Here is a 20,578-nt window from a genome sequence, read left to right on the forward strand (position 1 = left end):
TAAAGGAGGAAAAAGAAATCCCTAATTCCAACGTTGGTGGCCAGCAGGGTGAACAAGATAAAGGGATAGCAAGGGCAGAGTTGGCCATTTTGTGCTATACAATAAGACTGGGATAGTGGGCTATTAGTGGAACAGAAGACAGAATGTTAACAGAAAGGCGGTACATTCTGACATCTAAGAACAAGACAAAGGACCCCATACTAACTAGAACGCATTAAATCTCCTTGTAATAGTATAACTCTCTTTTAAGGAATATCAACTAACTAAATATTCTTTGCATAAACTAATGATCTGAGTTCTCATTTTATTATACTATCTAGGTATAATAATTTATCATCGTCTTTTTTGTATAAACGACACTAAAAAGTTATCCAAATTAACTCTGACGATAAAATTCTGACAACAGTGTTTTTGTTCCAGAATTTGTTCCAGCGCCTCCAATCCTAAATTAATGAGAAAAATTACCTTGACGACGGATATCCTTTGTATAATATGCATAATTAAAGTGATATATTATTATAGTTAAATTGAATTAATAATACTTTTATTTAAATTTAAACAGCAACTGTATATGCAATAAAAATGAAGAAAGATCCAGAAGTTAACTGCCCTGTTTTGTCATAATTTCGTATTTCGTATTTTTTAAAAGAACATTTGTAGGCGCGCGAACACGCCTACACCCAGAAGCGGAAAACGCGATAGTTTTAGAGAGGGTTAATCTCTAGTGCCCTTAGTGCGTAAGCCCCACCACCTCGACAAGGTTGGACACCAAGTGGGGTCAAGGCCTGAAGGGCCAGGGCCATAAAGAGGGCAAACAAAAGACACCGAGATAACCCTGCAGATGTAGATGGAGAAGAACTGATGCTGAAGAGAAGTGTGATGTAAAGGATACAGGAAGGCGGTTGTTGCTCCTTCTTCTTGCCGATGACGAGATGCACTGTAGCCTGAAAGAAGAGAAGTGAAAACACTATGAAGGTTACAAGATGCGAGGCTACAGAAGTTTGGCGGGAACCAAAACGCGGGAAAAGCATGGCGCAAAAATTTAAAAGGATGGGGGCGCCGCGAAAAGATGAGTTCGACTGAACATCTGGTCCTCCGGGCCGGATATACTTCCGGTGCTTTATCTCAGGTCGCGCGGTTGATTGAATACTTCTCTTGCCTTTTCTTCCCATCTTTTACGCTTATTATTCTTAAGGGGGAGTAACTTGTATTTCAAGGAAGACGACCCAATCAGTGGTGCTTAACAGTCGTACTCTGTCCCCATTTATGCTTCGCCTACGCCCCCCGCCCACTCTACGCGTATTGCTGAAGCTGAGTCTTCAGGGCGGGCGGGATGTTCAGTCGAACTCATCTTTTCGCGGCGCCCCCATCCTTTTAAATTTTCGCGCCATGCTTTTCCCGCGTTTTGGTTCCCGCCAAACTTCTGTAGCCTCGCTTCTTGTAACCTTCATAGTGTTTTCACTTCTCTTCTTTCAGGCTACAGTGCATCTCGTCATCGGCAAGAACAAGGTGCAACAACCGCCTTCCTGTATCCTTTACATCACACTTCTCTTCAGCATCAGTTCTTCTCCATCTACATCTGCAGGGTTATCTCGGTGTCTTTTGTTTGCCCTCTTTATGGCCCTGGCCCTTCAGGCCTTGACCCCACTTGGTGTCCAACCTTGTCGAGGTGGTGGGGCTTACGCACTAAGGGCACTAGAGATTAACCCTCTCTAAAACTATCGCGTTTTCCGCTTCTGGGTGTAGGCGTCTTCGCGCGCCTACATTATGGTCCTCCGGGCCGGATATACTTCCGGTGCTTTATCTCTCTTTATATCAACATTTTTGTCAGGTGAGTTTACGATTTAGTTAATCCATGGGAAAGACTGGCCTTGATTTCCTACTGCTACTTATCTTTATAAAACTGAGTTAACAAAATAAGTTATTTTTTCAATTTTTTTCGGTTATCCAAGTGTAAAACATCATTTGCACTAGATATTCTTCTATATTCTTTTAGACTCCTCTGGCCTTGAGTTTGTATTCATTTTTTCTTTCATTTTAGTTTCAATAGCATTATTTTCTGTTTTTAACTAAGTAAGGAATATATATTTATTTTATATGTGTAATTTTTGTAGATAAAAGACTGTTTCCTCTTCCGCTTCTAATTCTGTGGATAATTTTTAATCAATCACGTTTTTTTCTCGGAATTTGGCGATGTTAGAAAAGTAAGTCTCACATTTGTGCCAATATTTCAGTTCTTCAACGTTCTCTTAATTCCAACCGACAACCAACTATAATTTTAGTTCCTTCAGAACATTTTCACGAGGTGTGGCTATTAAATAACGAGACTGATGCTGCTACAGAAGAACTAGGCATGCGTCAAATCCTAACTTTCGGTCAGCTGTGCAGCTTAAAGCCTTCTCTTTCGATAGCCACGTCTCACGTGTTTGTACAGAAATCTGTCTGACCGGAACCGTCGTTTGTGTAAGTGGTGTTAGTTTCGTTTTGCCGAAAACATGATTACTACACATGTAGTAGAGCAACAAATTGTCGTGAAATTTCACATCAAAACTTGGTAAAACCGCTACTGAAACTTACCTTTTATTAAAAGAAGTTTAAGGTGATATATGTTTATCACGTGCGCGAGTTTTTTGAGTGGTTCAAGCGTTTTCAAGATGGCCGAGAAGACGTCGGTGATGATGACCGCCCCGGGTCACCCTTCCACGTCAAAAACGGATGAAAATATCGATTATAATTAATCAACATTACTACCGGTGAGGTGCTTGCTCAACTCCGTGAACGCCCCGATTTGTGGAAAAACAAGTCACGGGGTTCTCCATCAAGACAACGCTCCAGCTCACACTGCATTGTCTGTCAAGGACGTTTCTAGCCAAGTACAACATCCCAGTTTTAGGCCATCCGCCTTTCTCGCCTGACCTGGCCCCTATATGACTTTAGATCTGTTCCTCAAAGTCAAATCTGCATTAAAATGGAACACGATTTCAGTCCGTTGAAGCTGTGAAAGAAAAAGCGGCACGTGTCATGCAGGAGCTCACAGAAAAAGACTTCCAGCACGGTTTCGAACAATGGTAAATTCGCATGGAGCGTTGTAGAGATAGGGGAGGGGTGTATATTGAAGGTGATAATAACTAAATATGTATAAATTTAAAATAAAATGTTTTAAAGCAATAGTCTTGCTATTTAATAGCCACACCTCGTAATTGTCAGCAAAATATTTACTAAAAATGTTTCCCTTTAACATAAGAGGTGGAATTCTTTTTACTAGACATTTATTTTTAAAAAAATTACCTTCCAAATGTCCTTTTTACTTGGTTGTATAATCAAGGTGGAGGTACTGTGATTGTGTCATATTTTCTATTTCCAATTTTAACAAGAAAATTTACGTTTTGAGGTCAGCTGAAATTAAAGTTTTTTTAAAAAAAAGGTATTTGCATCTATTAAACACTAACCCAAAAACAAAAATGCTCTAATAAACAGTTCAATATTTACATTTTGTTTTAGCCTAGAAAGTTAACTAACAAAATCTCTCAATAGATAGCACTACTTGTTGTTGATGCTCAATTCGACTTTTTTTATGGAATTCATTGCACTCAAAATGGTTAAATGGTTCTAAAACGTTTTCTTAGAACGAAAATTGTCCCTGTTAAATTCATTAATTATATGCAACTTTAGCGGTTAGCCCTAGATTCTCCGATTCCCTTGCACATTTTAATTGTCTAATGTTTTCGCTGCGAGATAGGTTATAAATAGGGAACGGATTCGTATGTATTTACATATTTTTTTCAAGGCAATTTACAGACGTTTTTCAACTTGAAGTATTCATACTGACACTTTTTAAGCCGTTTGAGTCTACTTTTATTTCACATATTTCCACATATTTGGATGTTATCGCATATTTATACATATTTGATTAAAATAAATAAATATTTCTACATATTTAATCAAAATATGTACATATTTTTTCATATTTTTCATTTTGGGCATATTTTCATAATTGGGAGGTGGTTGACAGGAAATGTGAACCACAGACTGTAGGGCTGTGAATCACAGTGCGTACAATGGTTATTGTAATTTACACAGAATGCTGCTAAACAGTGACGGGCACTTGTTAGTTCTTTGAAGTTGTCTGCTCTTTCAGCTCGTTCGTTGAAGTGTCCAATTCATTTCGTTCGGTCACTTAGTGTATTCATTTTTGGGTGAAATGCCACGAACATCGGCCTCAAACAAACAACTGGTTGCTAAATATCTTCGCGAGTTTCCAGCAGAACTTTTTCGAAGTGATGGAGACTGACTGCACAGCTTGTGACAAGCGCGTTTCTTGCTCTCAACGTTTCCAAGTCACCCAACATATTGCCACCGGATCGCACATAGAGAATAAAAACAGAAAGAAAGAGAGGACGTCCTTTCAAGCCTTCCTTACATCTCCATCATCAAATAAGTCTACTCTGAGTACAGATCTGTGTCGGGCTTTGGTTAGAGCAGATATCCCTTTCCACAAACTTATTTATAATTGTAAAAATATTCTTTTCTTGTATAAATAATTATAACTTGCCCTCCCCCCCCAAAAAAAATCCATTTTCATAAAAAAAAATGTCCATTTTACTTAAATATTCCAGAAAATATTTTAAGAAAATCACATATTTTCCACATAATTGACGAAAATAAATGCATATTTTAATTAAATATTTGGCATTTTTAAATACATAAAAATCCGTTCCTTAGTTATAAATCTCCCTGAAGCTAAGATACCAATTGTTTTGATTTTTGACAAGAAAAAATGAAAAATATTATCACATTTACTGAACGCAGGTGAATTCACCAAGATTCGGTCTTTAGGGTAGGTGACGAGTACTGCAGGAGATCCATTACACAAAATGGACTTGAAAAGCTGATATGCTGGCTTTGGATTGTCACTTTAATAAGCTAGGTATATTACATATTCCTAATGATTAGCACTAATTGGATTAGCACTTCTAGTTAAGCGACACTCAAGGACTGTAATCAATACTCTGGATTAATACAGTTTCAAATGTAATGGAATACTTCCATGAAGCATTAACCTTCAGTGTGCTAATTGCTGAGTATTCTTTGGAAGGACAAGCCCTTTTATTTCTGGACTGAGAGGCAACCCTTTACTTCGCCACTGTGTACTCAAATTAATAATTTCTGTATCAGCATCGGTGATTTTTCAAAGGATTTTTGATTATAAGGATAGGATTCTCGGTAAAAAGTAAAGTAATCGCCTATTTTTTCCAGGCGGGGCTTAACGTCCAACTACCAATTAGGTGCCGTGGACGGAGGCGACTAGCAAACATACTGTACTGTAAATTTCTTTTTATTAACTATTAAATAAAATCCAAGGCCTAAGACCGGGGAATCGAACCCAGTACCACAATGCATATTAGCTTTGCAGATCTCGCCTCTAACCTCTCGGCTACCGTGGCGCCTGGATTCTCGGTAAATATTGAAATGGTAAGAGGAGCTCTATACTGAGACCACAAAGGTGGTAGCAAGGTTTTTTTTTTTTTTACGTAAGCTTAGATCGCTTTAAAGATAAGAAACTACCAGAAGATACTGCGGCCAATCGTTACCTACGGTTCGGAAGCATGGGTATTAACCAAAGCGGACGAACAAAGGTGTGTGCAGGTGGTAAAGGAAAGTATTAAGAAGGATTTTTGGATCTGTAAGGACGCAAGATGGTTATAAAGTGAGGACCAACCGAGAAGTCGGGTGAGCCAGATATGGTAGCCACAAGAAAGTCTGGTTGACTGTAATGACATTTGAACCAGATGGAGGAGACGTGAGGTCTCAGGAAAGCGTTGGAGACACGTGTAAGACGATTTGGTGGCCCTTGGTCGGCAGAGATGGAAGACGTCGGCAAGGGACAGAGATAGGTGGAGAGCTCTGGTGGCTGAGGCTCGGAGTCCTTCAGGAACCATTATAGCCCTAGAGTAAGTTAGTAAATAGATCGCTTTTTGAATGGTCTTGATAGTATGCGAAATCGTCTGTAGGTCTCCATTCTTTCTAGCCTAGTACGAGGATTCCAAGTTAGTCGTTTGTCCACATGTAACCCAAGATAAAGTATCCAGAAATAGGAAACAACATTATTATTGAATTTAACACCAGAACAAGTAGAGTGTCGATGTTTAAAAGTAATTTACCCTCATCTTTAATTTTTGGCAACACTTTTCTGTAGAGGAGAGATGTCCTTAAAGGTGTCTAGAAGCCAAGAAGGTTTAGAATGAGAAGAAAGGATATCAGTAACATCGTCAAAGACGAAGGATATCATTATCATCGTTAAAGACGTAGGATATCAGTATCATCGTCAAAGACGTAGGATATCAGTATCATCGTCAAAGACGAAGGATATCAGTATCATCGTCAAAGACGAAGGATATCAGTATCATCGTCAAAGACGAAGGATATCAGTATCGTTTCAAGAGTTAAGTTGTACCGATTTTGAAAAAAGTTAAAAGTGGGCAAGTACTTCTAAGAAATTTAAGAATTACTATAAAAATTCGTTTGTGTGAAAAAAATAAATATTTGGATGCCAAATTGTAGAAGAAAGATAAAACAATGATTTATAATAAGCTATCTGAGGTAAAAGAGAACAACCGACAGAAGTTTAGTAGATTGTATTAATACGATTTATATGTGTGCGGATAGCTAATGATTTAAATCGTAGGGTTTAATATATCTTACGTAGTTAGAACTATGTTGTACGTTTGTGTTTGTTAGTAAAGTTGTATGAATAGTTTGTATTAAAGTGGGCAATTTAGTGTTGTTGTGGCTTTTAAGTTAAATAGGGCTGTCAGTTTGGGGATGCTTTATCAAAAGTGGGTGTAGAGGGCCTCTGTACCGTTGACTTGATTCTAGGAGTTTATTATATAAAGGACAAGAGAGCCCTGTAAAGTTTCGCTTCACTTAACCATACAAACTGCTGCTTCATTCCAAAACCAAGCAAACATTCATTACTCATATATCATAATACAGTCAACAAAAACCATGCATAATACTCGCGGCAGAACATTAATAAAACAAAATAGACAAAAGATTTGTGTTATACAAACAAGGAGTTTTGCTTTATATTATTACTATTTTGTAGATAGTTTCAACGATATAATAATTTACTAAATTTATTTTAAAATTGTATTGATTAACTGCCTAAGAAGTAGGTTATCATTATTATTAAGTAAAAGCATGAAAGATATATTTCTCCTTAAAAATGTTCTTGTCAGGTCATCCATAAAAGCGCCATATTTTATTTAATTTTTTAGAGCAAGGTTGTTTTTTTTTTTCACCTTTTTTTTTAAACTTTTCCTCGCTATACTTAAAATGGCCGTACATTTTCAGTAAACTTTTCTTATTGCTAACTAAAAAGAAAAAACTAGAACGAACACTGGCACGATTAGTTTTGAAACTAATGCGCTAACAATTTAGAGGGAATCTTAATCCAACTAACTACCTAGAACTGCCTTTTTTTTGTCAATTTTAAACTTTATTTATTTTAACAACTGCAGTAGATTTCTGCAATAAGTGAAACTGATACAATATGATATATATACGATTATAATATCGATTATAATTAATCAACATTACTACCGGTGAGGTGCTTGCTCAACTCCGTGAAAGAGTAAGGAAAAAAACGACCCGATTTGTGCAAGAACAAGTCACGGGGTTCTCCATCAAGACAAGCGCGCCGGCTCACACTGTATTGTCTGTCAAGACGTTTCTAGCTAAGTACAACATCCCAGTTTTAGGGTCATCCGCCTTATTAGCCTGACCTGGCTCCATGTGACTTTAGATCTGTTCCCTAAAGTCAAATCTGCATTAAAAGGAACACGATTTCAGTCCGTTGAAGCTGTGACAGAAAAAGCGGCACGCGTCGCTCACAGAAAAAGACTTCCAGCACTGTTTTGAACAATGGTAAATTCGCATGGAGCGTTGTTGGGATAGGGGAGGAGTGTATATTGAAGGTAATAATGACTAAATATGTATAAATTTAAAATAAAATGTTTTATAGCAATAGTCTCGTTATTTAATAGCCACACCTCGTAGTATGAATGCATGAGTAGCATGAGGGGAGAATTCGTCCAATGGTGAAACTGCGAAAGAAGAACATTCCATTATCTATGCACTGGCACTTACTTGATTAAGAAGATCACGTGGCCACCGGCGTTTCAATCGTCTTATGGAGGATTTCCTGGTAATGTAGTTAGGGAAACTAGAGGATTAGGATGTGCGGGATCTTGTAGCTTCAGAAACATTAGGGAGAACAAGGAGATCTCGGTGCTAGGTAGGAGTTGGAAACAAAGTAAGGAGCATTAGTGATTCTACGGAGTATTTTTTGGATTGGAAAGATTGGATTCTGTAGATATTGGAAGCTTTGGCTGAGTCCCAAAATTCCATTCAGCATGTCCAGACAGATTTGAGAATCATTGTGCAAGTCGTTTGTTGTTTAATAAAAGATTCGATCGTTTGTCAAGAAGTCTAGATAGAAGTTTGAATCGTCTTGTTTAGTTCTTTCCGTTTAAGTCAAGTATGTGGATTGCCAGGTTAGGCGTTTGGTCCATGAAGAGTCCTAGGTACTAACCACAATCTGTTGTAGAAAGAGGAGTGAGATTTAGGTAAACGGGTGGAAGAATAGTTCGCCTTAGGGAGAATGTAATGTACGTAATTACATTTGCTTTCATTTATTTAAAGTCTCCATTTCTTTAACCAAGTCTCAAGTGATTCTAAATGCGATAAGCATGGATCGAGTCTTGTATGAGCGGAGAGGATCACCTGGTCATCGGTGGTTTATTTGACATGAGGATACTCTCTTGGAAACACCTGCACGAATTAGAGAAACAGGAGATCAAGAATGACCGCAAACGAAGCTATTGTATTTAGCAAACTATACTCGTTGCTAATGGATCTTAGAAATAGAGAGATCTGCATCTTTTCGGACAGCCAGGCTGCGCTGAAAGCCATTGTTTCCTTCAGAATTACCTCTTCCCTGGTCTGGGAATGCAGAAAGGCCCTAGAACTACTGGCTCGACACAATAAAGTTCGGCTGGAATGGGTGCCGGGTCATGTGGGGATTAAGGGGAATGAGATAGCTGATCAACTGGCCAGGAATGGAGTTAACACTCCTTTCATTGGCCCGGAGCCTGTCCTGGGGATTACCAAGGGTTCGACTCGTGCGGCTCTTAGAGATTGAATTTGGAGGGAGCACGAAAAGAGCTGGGTGATGTGTCCTGGTGTTAAACACAGCAAGACTATTGTGCGTTGGCTGTGTAAGCAAAGAGCCAAAGAGACCCTGTGTTTGGGTTGGAATCAGATTACTCTGATCACAGGCCTATTCACGGGGCACGGTAGGTTCAAGAAGCATCTGCGCAAGGTGGGGGCTTATTAGCACGGAACCATTGTGCAGACTGTGCCAGGAAGAGGAGGAAACGGCCTCTCACCTGCGGTTCGATTGCGCTATGAAACCTTTGGAACGTTGAGACCAAAGGAGATTGTAGCGCAGAAACTGGTAGGGAAAGTCCTGAACCTTTTTAGAAGGGGAGGTTTCAACTACTAGATTCAAAAGAGGAAGGCACAATAAGCCTCTAGCGGCTGCGGTGCCGTGGGGCATGGGTCCCGTCCCGTTTCCAATCTTATCTTATCTTATCCTCAGCGCTAAATCGATTTGTAGAAGATTTTTAAATCGATTTGTGCAGAAATTCACCTATTGTGTTCAGGTTATTTATCTGTAACCTTCTCGTAGGATATGGTTCCAAAAATTTTCCACGCAAACTCCTCAAATAATTCCTTTAAAAAATTCTGATACGAGTCCACGAAGTGACTCGTAGATTTCCTACTCACGGGAAACCATTTCTTTTCACCGTTCAGAAAGGTTCAAAAAGGTTAGGTTAAACACCTAATTGAAGTATAAACAGTATTGACTGAACAGGCTCTTGAATTACAGACTGATATTGACTAACTTAATTTAAACAAAATATAATTGTAAAATAAAAAGTTCTCTGGACAAAATTCAGCGAAGCAAAAAAAAGCGTAAAACGAAATTAATGGGACATCAAAAGAAAGCGATTTAAACAGTGAAAATGTAAGTCTATTAATTCAATTTAAACATCTCACGAGTAAATGAACAGCTCTTTTAGTACAAAGGCTATGCACATAATCTCATCTGTTGCAACCAAATCCTTCTACGTCTCCCTTTACTAGTGGAGCTTCTTCTGTAGGCTTATTTTATTAAAGGCCTTTCCTATTTTCTACTACATGGTTTTTTCCACCCAAGATTTCAAGTACAAGCAATATCACTGTTCTATTCAGACCATGGTTTCTTTTTCTTTTCCTCTTCTTCTTTGACTGCTGTGAATTATTTCCCTTTGTAGCGTCCATTCCTTCGACGCTGTAGTAGTTTGTCCAGCTTCTATTTTTATAAAGTTCATGTTTCATATCGTCTCTCTCTTTCATTCAGGTGTTATTATTATTATTAACGCTTTGGCAACAAACAACTCGGAATAGAAATTTTTTGTTTATGCCTTTGTCCAAAAAATTGATTCCTATTTTTCTAGATCATTAGTTTGTAAATATTTTCTTTTTTTTTCTAGTAAAAGGCGAAAGATTTATGCGTTTTGAAGAGAGACCAGAGTAATCTAGAAAGATGATAATAAATACTAAATAAATTTATCTTCCTTTAAGTTTATATTTAAACATAAATAATTAGTTTATAATTTTTGTGAGAAAAGAACATCATCAATATTAAAATTAATTTAAGAAATATCAGACAATCAATATTTAATTTTGTATTTAATATTGTTTAAAAAAGATACCCACATGGTAAGGTCCCTTGAGTAATAATATATTACTGAAACAAAAAGAAAATGAAACTTTTACTGTACAAATATGTTTCTCCAAGTCTGGGGAATTCATCTACCTCTTGTTTTCCAGTAATCAGAAGGGTATTCAGAAGCGACGTCATCATAAATAATAAGATGATTAAGTTTACTTTAGGAACGCCGAGTTGATTAAAGAAATTACTCGCGAGTGTAAACAAAAAAAAAAATACTCCTGCTAAAATTTTTAAGTGAATTTGTAAGGCTATTTTCTAAATATTAGAAACAAAATGATACTACGGTAATTTCTCAAAGATAAACTTAATATTTAAATATGCTTCGGTAACCTAACTTAAGAGGGTCGTTTGAAAAGTCCGTGCAAAGTCAGAGAGATAGCACCACTGGCGCGTATCGAGGTTATGTTTAGTTAGTAGCATCTCTTGGAAGAACACACACCAAGTTTCAGCCAGATCGGTCTATTTCTTAGTGTTTGGCATTCGTTTGAATCGAGGAAGTCGAGTGATTTTTCAAAAAATGGACGAAAAAGAATTTCGGGTGTTGATTAACCACTACTTTATGAAAGGCAAAACGCCTCAGGAGACTAAAGAGAAGCTTGATAAACATTATGGTGACTCTGCACCTTCGATTAGAACAGTTTATAAGTGGTTTCAAAATTTTCGGAGTGGCCATATGGGCACAAGTGACGCTGAACGTTCTGGACGCCCTGTTCGAGGTTATTACTCCAGAAATCATTGATAAAATCCATGATATGGTGATGGATGACAGAAGAGTGAAGGTGCGTGAGATTGCTAGTGCTGTGGGCATCTCGAATGAACGGGTAAATAATATTTTGCATCAACATTTGGACCATGACAAAGCTATCCGCAAGATGGGTGCCGCGATTGCTCACGCTTGACCAAAAACGAAATCGTGTAAGGACGGTTTGCAGCTGTTCCAGAAGAATCCGCAGGACTTTAAGCGTCGTTTCGTCACTGTGGATGAAACATGGATACATCACTACACTCCTGAGACCAAAGAACAATCTAAACAATGGGTTACCATGGGGGGAATCTGCGCCAAAAAAGGCGAAGACCGTTCCTTCGGCCGGAAAGATTATGGCGACTGTCTTTTGGGATTCGCAAGGAATAATCCTCATCGACTATCTGGAAAAGGGTAAAACTATTACAGGTGCATATTATTCATCGTTATTGGACCGTTTGAAAACCGAGCTGCAAGAAAAACGCCCACGATTGGCCCACAAAAAAGTCCTTTTCCATCACGACAACGCACCAGCTCACACCTCAGCAGTTGTGGTCGCAAAATTAATGGAAATAGGGTTCCAACTCGTTTCACATCCCCCCCCTATTCTCCAGACTTGGCTCCCTCGGACTACTATTTGTTCCCCAATATGAAGAAATGGCTGGCGGGAAAAAGATTTTATTCAAACGAGGAGGTGATTGCAGAAACGAATGGCTATTTTTCAGACTTGGACAAATCCTATTATTCGGAAGGGATCAATAAACTAGAGCAGCGTTGGACGAAGTGTATAAGCCTAAAAGGAGACTATGTTGAAAAATAAAAAAGGTTTACCCCAAAGAATTAAGTAGTTTTTATTTTTGCACGGACTTTTCAAACGACCCTCGTAAAAGTGCCGTGCCCCAAATAACGTTTGGTTCTATTAGCTATCAAATATTCATTGCGTTATAAGCAACAATGGTAACAATAAGCAACATATCACACATATCAGAGTGGAGAAGATACCCAGCGGTAACACTCCAATAACATTCTACATTCTACTGACTCTTCATCAGAGAGGAGATCGCGAGGCCACACTGTCTTTTAAGACGTATAGAAAGTGTTGTCTGGAAATGTTCCTGGAAGATAGATGTTGTACAAGTGGGATTGTGATGAGATTAAACGCTAAGATGGAATTTTCTGTGACGTGTTTCAGCCACTTGTGTTACACGAAAAGAATGTTCAGGTCTGTGTGAATGGTTTGATTGGTGACTCGTAGAAAGGAGCGTTTACTATAGAGCGAAGAATTTTAGACAGCAAGGACTGGATCCTTTGCAGATTTGAGCGTTTGGTTGAACCTCCACAGTTCGATGCCATAAGCCCAGACTGGCTTTAATATACATACATATACATATAAGTCTTTTGTTGTCCAGAGTGAGATTTTGATCTGTAGTCGAGTAGTCTTTTCAGTTGTCGGAAGCGTCTGTTGAGTTCTTTTATCTTAAGTCGCGTATGAGGATTCCATGTAAGTCTTCTGTCAAGGTAAAGCCCAAGTAAAATATTTTAAAAACATTGTTTGAATCTCCAATTGAATAAAATAGCTTAACGTGCGAATTTACAGACTTAAGTTTCAGAGCTATTTATTTTTGATAATGGTACCAACAATTCTTACAATACTAAGATTACTATTAGTTCATGTTATAAACACATTTATTTAAAGCATTTTGTTTAAAAATTGAGTTCTAGAGGTTATAGATAACTATAATATTTAAACCAAATTTTCAAGTTCTACCATCTAGTTAAAAACATGATCACCCTAAGTTCGTCCCATTTGTCAACCTAAATGCACAACCATTCGGTTGCAGTTATAAATTTTTATCATAGGAGAAATAAACTCTTCTCGGTCGCTTCATTTTGAAACATTAAAAATATCTACAGTGACTAGTATTTTTTTGTTTTGTTTTTAAATGCTTAAACACATGTTTAAGTCCACCAAAAGCGGTTAAAAAGAGTTGATTGTAGTAGATTTAATTCTAAAAATGAGTGTTACCGCGCTTACAATGCACTCTGTTGGTTTTCTATCAAACTGTTACAACAAATGTAAAAATATAGTTATGACAATTCAAAATAAGTTAAGTAGTAAAAGTATATTACCAAACATCTATGCTACGCAATAAGTGAATTAATAAATAAGAACTAATAATTTTAGTTCTAATGTTCTTCTTTCTGAGAGAAATACTTCGTAGTCTTAACATCGTACGTCTACCCTTCTACAGGTATTATTTACCAAAGTGAACAATACAAATAAAATAAAATTATAATATTTGAAAAAGAATAAATCAGAGTGTTTAAAGCAGATTATATTTGGCGAAAGGATGGATTTACAAGTTTTACCATTTTCAATACAAAATAATTGAATAATATTTTTAATAATTCAAGACCAACGGCTGCAAGTTTAACGGGCCACAGTAATATTCATGGTACAATTATTCTACTTACCTTTTTTCCAATAATAAATATTTATATTTATATTTTTTTTACTATGTAACATTGTTTAAATTGAAACACGGATGTTGATTTAAGGCTGCGTTCAACAGATATGAATGCAACTCATATAATATTCTCTACAGCCTATATACGTTTGTATTTAAATTAAGTTAAAATCTCCTTTTATGAAGTTGTAGTTAATTCATTTTGTGCCGAGAAAACTAACTAAAACAATAGAAAATAGAGGCATGGCAGTGACTCTGAAGTGGTATTAGCTTACTAGTAAAGTACTATAGGAGCTTTTGTTATTCTATAAGGGACATAAAAGCATCGAACCACAATGTCCTCTCTAAGTAGAGGTCATTGTGTTAGAGCCTTTATGTCAAAATAATTAGACTTCTCTCGGCGACAAAGCTTAAGAATATCATTCGTTTGCTTCGTTTATCAGATTTATATTGTGTGTAAAGTGTATAGTTATTGTTGTTAGGTTCTTATGAGGATTTAATTAAAGTTTTTTTAAGCACTTGCTTACATTTCTATTCAGAGGAGGTTTTATATTTAGTTAACTCTAATAAGAATCATCACTTGTCTTAATTTTGCCGTATAAATTACCATTCGAATGAAATTTCGTCTTTCATTTATTTATTTGTTTATTTTAAACAGACTAATCACAAAAGTTTATTTGCTACGTATGGATGTAAATAATATAATATAAATATACATACATTGGGTCAAAAAAGTATTGGCACACTACCATTTTTTTCTTTTGTCAATAATACGTACTGAAGGATATTTAAATTTACAAATTTTATTAAACTAGAGTATAAATGAAATATCGTGGTAGCAATTAGAGATGTAAAGTTTAAAAACTGATCAAGAGTATATAAAAATATGTAAAATCCGAAGGTCAAAAAAGTATTGGCACAGTTTTAAATATTTACTGTTAGCTTCAGTCAATAGTTATTTATTTAACAAGTGTGGAAAGTAGTACTTTTCCTTACGCGAGGCAGGGTTTGCACGCACGAGCGAGGGAAGCGAGGCGAGTGCAAGTGCAAATTGCACGAGTGTGAGGAAAATACTTGACACTCGAGTTAAATATTATATTTTTTCTGCAACCATTAGATTTATTAACTAAAAAAATTAAAAATTTCATTTTTACAGTCTACAAAAAGTAATTTATTTATTATAAACATTTATTGTTATATTACAATTATTTACATTACTTACGTATTTACATTACTTATTACATTTTCTGCTGTTTCTTTTATTGATTGAGGAGTGTTTTCTAAACAGGCATCACTAGAATCCATTTTAAATTTCTATAAGGTAACACTATAACCTTTTTAACTGTTATAATTAAAAATATCTAATTATTTATTAAAATATTATTTTTATTTCTATATTCCTTTCAATTTTTATTTTATTTTTTATATTCGTTTTTTAATTATTTAGTTACGTTAAATAAGCTTATTAAAGTTTTACAGAAAATATTTATGTTAATAACAAAACTTCTTATATCAAGGAAGCACAATAAAGTTTTTCCACACACTAGTGCGGAAAGTGACACTAATGGGAATTTCCCCCCACTAGTGTGGGAAGTTGGGCATTACACAGCTGATTTTAATTGAGTAATGAGAACTTCCCTACATGGGTGCAGAAAAAACATATTGATCGTATTTATTTTAATACTTTAACCATGAGGATTTATAACAATACAAAGGTAACAATAAAAATCAGTCCTTGCTTTCTCTTTGTCATAATAATATGGATAAAACCTGTGAATATTCTGTAGTTTTCAAAAATGCAATAATTAAATTCCAAAGGATTTAGCTACCGACAAATTGCGACTAGATTGGATATTAGTTTTAGTACAGTTAGAAATATTGTAAAAAAGTTTAAAGAAGACAGGTTCGGTTTCAAAACAACCCGCATTCTGGACGACCATCGAAATTTAGTGAGAGAGAACAAAGGAGAGCATCCACCGAATTGTTAAGCGACATCCCGCTTCATCAGCCGCTATGATAGCAGAAGAGGTCGCAACAACTTCCAATACCACCTTCTGTTTACAGACCCTGCGAAATGTTATTCACAAATATAATTTTTTCTGCAACCATGTAGGGAAGTTCTCATTACTCAATTAAAATCAGCTGTGTAATGCCCAACTTCCCTCACTAGTGGGGAAAAATCCCCATTAGTGTCACTTTCCGCACAAGTGAGTGGAAAAACTTTATTGTGCTTCCTTGATATAAGAAGTTTTGTTATTAACATAAATATTTTCTGTAAAACTCTAATAAGCTTATTTAAATTTATTTTATTTAAATAATTAAAAACGAATATTAAAAAATAAAATAAAAATTGAAAGGAATATAGAAATAAAAATAATACTTTAATAAATAATTAGATACTTTTAATTATAACAGTTAAAAAGGTTATAGTGTTACCTTATAGAAATTTAAAATGGATTCTAGTGATGCCTGTTTAGAAAACACTCCTCCATCAATAAAAGAAACAGCAGAAAATGTAATAAGTAATGTAAATACGTAAGTAATGTAAATAATTGTAATATAACAATAAATGTTTATAATAAATAAATTACTTTTTGTAGACTGTAAAAATGAAATTTTTAATTTTATTAGTTAATAAATGGTTGCAGAAAAAATATAGTATTTAACTCGAGTGTAAAGTATTTTCCTCACACTCGGCAATTTGCACTCGCCTCGCTTTGCTCGCTCGTGTGAGCAAACCCTGCCTCGCGTGAGGAAAAGTACTACTTTTCACACTTGTTAAATAAATAACTATACTATGGCAGGGTTCAAAGAAAAAAAAATCCTTTAATCATGGAAACAAACTTTCAAATTTCATTGTTATAAGAGGACGTTTTGAGGCTCTAAATTGAGCAGATTTATAGGAAATTTAATGCTCTTTCTTTTGGAATAAGCAGATTTGTTGTAGGATAAAGGATGGAAAAGTTATGGCCGTTTTTATGGTGGTAAACGCGGAATATCGACGGAAAAGTTAAAAATGCAAATATCTTGGACACTATTGAGAATCGGGCCAAAGTGAATAGAATATTTTTTGTTGCATTTGAGCTGCTGAATCATCTCCCGAAGTTTCGACCAACCCTCCGTATACTCCCTGTATATGAATAAAAATATAGAAAATATGAATTTTTTTTAAAAAAAGAAAGCTTTTTTCAACAAAGTAGAGAGATTATTGATGAGGTCAGGATAACAAGTAAGGTTATAAAAACCTTCTTGTACCTATGAATTATTGAATAATTTCATTTCCATTCATATAACCGAAGTTTTGACCCATTAAAAAAAAAAGTTAAATAAGTTCATTAATGCTGTTAAATGAAATATTATTTAATCAGATTCAGCATCTACATATTTCTGGAGTTAGCTGCGAGGAAGAGAAGTAAGTTAGCAGTTGAAGTAAATTATTAGTAGAGTGCATCATTTTATCAAGAAAGCTGTTGTTCCTATCAATTTTTATTTATGTTAGAGTTGAATTTCGTGTTAAATTTCAAGAATAGAATGATACTATTTTAAATAATCTGAATCTTGGAGCTTACCTAGTTTCGAAGCCTGACCTTCCAAGCTGACAATCAGGCTGAAAAAGAAGCAGATGAGCACAGTTCTTCTTCTCCACCACATGTCTGCCAACAGAAATAATTTAGTATAAATTAAAATATATAAAGTAAAAAGCAGACAGTTATTCCCTTAGCCTCTAATTGATTTGATTCTTTTTTTCTTTTTCCTGATTTTACGTAATACAATTACAACTATGCATAGATTAATAATATATAGCAAAGAGTGTTGAAGCTACACTCATTGGTAGCCCACCAAATAAATATGTTGAATAGAGTTCGTTTCTTAGTGTATTAATCACTGTCACAAACAGATCTCTGGGCTTTGTGAATGGAATTTTTTAGTTCTTTGAGGCAATTTTGTATTATTTACATAAAAATGAGTGCACATAATTCTTTCTGAGAATAATGGTTGGGCAGTTTAATTGCTGAGTATTCTCTGGAACGTTTCGTTCTATCAAAATTCTTTTTGTTATAGTGAGCCTACATTAGAATTTCGAAGAAAAAATTGAAAACTGTTTTATTTTAAATCATAATACAGATTTTTGACGTGAATACGTCTTTAAATTTGCTATCATATGGAGGCAATCCAAAAAACCTAATGATAACAAAATCGGGGGGATACAGTTTGGCATTATAGTTTCGAATCTATCGTCTACATCCAAAATTAAATTAGACCACTGGATAGCTAAAGGATCAAAGGATTCATTACGATAAGCGAGGACTGTGACTCATCGCGCGCGTTGGAGGGGAAAGCGCCGCCATTTTGAGATCATTTTGCTGCGTATCGAGATTTGCAATTTGGTATAACTTTTGACTCGGAGAAGCTACGATGTTCGTTTAAGTTTTAATCACACAATCTATCGATTGAATATAAAACAGTGTAAAATGGTGACAGTGAATATAATAAGGTGTTAGAATAAAAATATATTATCAAAAATATATAATGTCGGCCTATAAGCGTCGAAAAGCCAAAACCAAATACGAGGGTCGTTTGAAAAGTCCGTGAAAAAATAAAAACTACTTAATTTTTTGGGGTAAACCTTTTTTATTTTTCAACATAGTCTCCTTTTAGGCTTATACACTTCGTCCAACGCTGCTCTAGTTTGTTGATCCCTTCCGAATAATAGGATTTGTCCAAGTCTGAAAAATAGCCATTCGTTTCTGCAATCACCTCCTCGTTTGAATAAAATCTTTTTCCCGCCACCCATTTCTTCATATTGGGGAACAAATAGTAGTCTGAGGAAGCCAAGTCTGGAGAATAGGGGGGATGTGAAACGAGTTGGAACCCTATTTCCATTAATTTTGCGACCACAACTGCTGAGGTGTGAGCTGGTGCGTTGTCGTGATGGAAAAGGACTTTTTTGTGGGCCAATCGTGGGCGTTTTTCTTGCAGCTCGGTTTTCAAACGGTCCAATAACGATGAATAATATGCACCTGTAATAGTTTTACCCTTTTCCAGTTAGTCGATGAGGATTATTCCTTGCGAATCCCAAAAGACAGTCGCCATAATCTTTCCGGCCGAAGGAACGGTTTTCGCCTTTTTTGGCGCAGATTCCCCCGCAGGAGTGTAGTGATGTATCCATGTTTCATCCACACTTATAAACTGTTCTAATCGAAGGTGCAGAGTCACCATAATGTTTATCAAGCTTCTCTTTAGTCTCCTTAGGCGTTTTGCCTTTCATAAAGTAGTAAATTCTTTTTCGTCCATTTTTTGAAAATCACTCGACTTCCTCGATTCAAACGAATGCCAAACACAAAGAAATAGACCGATCTGGCTGAAACTTGGTGTGTGTTCTTCCAAGAGATGCTACTAACTAAACATAACCTCGATACGCGCCAGTGGTGCTATCTCTCTGACTTTGCACGGACTTTTCAAACGACCCTCGTACAGAGATCGTATACGGTTGGAAAGGGCTTCTCAAGAACAATCGAATGGTAATAATAAAACACCATAAAGCTGTGCCTAGGAACGTAAAAGAATGAATGCGGCCGAGCGGATCAACGACGGTGTCCAGTACATCTGCAGCTGGGGCGGTTGAAATTATGCAAGTGTATGATGAAATCGCTTTTACATCGACAACGGAATGTATAGGCATAGATTGTGTTCGATTGTCGATTATGAAGACACATTGGGCAGCAGCTAGTGCACGTTTCACTACGACGTTTGTCAACAATCCATTCGGACATAAGTGTGATGTGTATGATTATCTATGGTTTCTGCGCTTATTGAAGCTATCAAAAGAAATACACCGCTGCTTAATAATATATTATTATATTATAAAAAATATAACCCGTTACGTATACGTATTCACGTACAACACACGGCCGTGTCCATGACACAGCCGTAGTTTTTTTTAAACATTTTATTACCAAAATAATAACTTTTATTTTTTTCGTTGCTTAAAAATCTAAAAATTTAATTAAAATTTTAAGCTTAACGTAGTGCTGAACTACTCTAGGATTGAAAATTTTAATTCCATTATACTCCTCGATATCTCTTGATTAAATCTAGGCAGATTTAGGTGTGCAATAGGATAAACCGTAGGTACCTTTAATCAAACACTACTTTGGATTTAGGATATAGAAGTAATTAAGTTCACAATTCTGCTTGAATTCACATGAAAACCCGCTGATAAATCACTACAGTCAGTGACACAGATTAGAATCTATAATCTTATAGAGATAGATGCAATATTCCCTCCACTAAGCTGAACCATGTTGTATCCTTTTTAAAAGAAACTAATATCCTTTACTTGCTAGAGGATTCCATACTAAATAGACTGTGCCAAGGATATACTTTTAAAGTCAACATTCTTAACGCTGCCTGAAAGAAAAAAAAAAAATAAAACTAGAAAGTTGGAGCTATAAGCTCTCTTTTCTAGCTATAAAAGAGCACCAGATGTTTCAACTTACTGACCCACTCTCTATTTACTATTTGCCT

The 20,578-nt window shown here is 35.9% G+C and overlaps 1 protein-coding gene across 5 annotated transcripts in view; it reads right to left on the minus strand.

The window, feature by feature from the left end:
* The window catches only part of LOC141447239 (vascular endothelial growth factor receptor 1-like), a 534,132-nt gene that overhangs the window by 89,830 nt on the left and 423,724 nt on the right, over positions 1–20,578 (minus strand). For all 5 annotated transcript variants that reach the window (XM_074114561.1, XM_074114562.1, XM_074114558.1 and 2 more), the window contains one exon: positions 17,620–17,703. In XM_074114561.1, the coding sequence (XP_073970662.1) occupies positions 17,620–17,701 (82 nt within the window). In that variant the 5' untranslated portion in view covers positions 17,702–17,703. The remainder of the gene's footprint in view (positions 1–17,619; positions 17,704–20,578) is intronic.

Source organism: Rhodnius prolixus, unplaced genomic scaffold (assembly GCF_049639745.1).
Source record: "Rhodnius prolixus isolate KJV_2025 unplaced genomic scaffold, Rpr scaffold_7, whole genome shotgun sequence".
Taxonomy (NCBI): Eukaryota; Metazoa; Arthropoda; class Insecta; order Hemiptera; family Reduviidae; genus Rhodnius; species Rhodnius prolixus.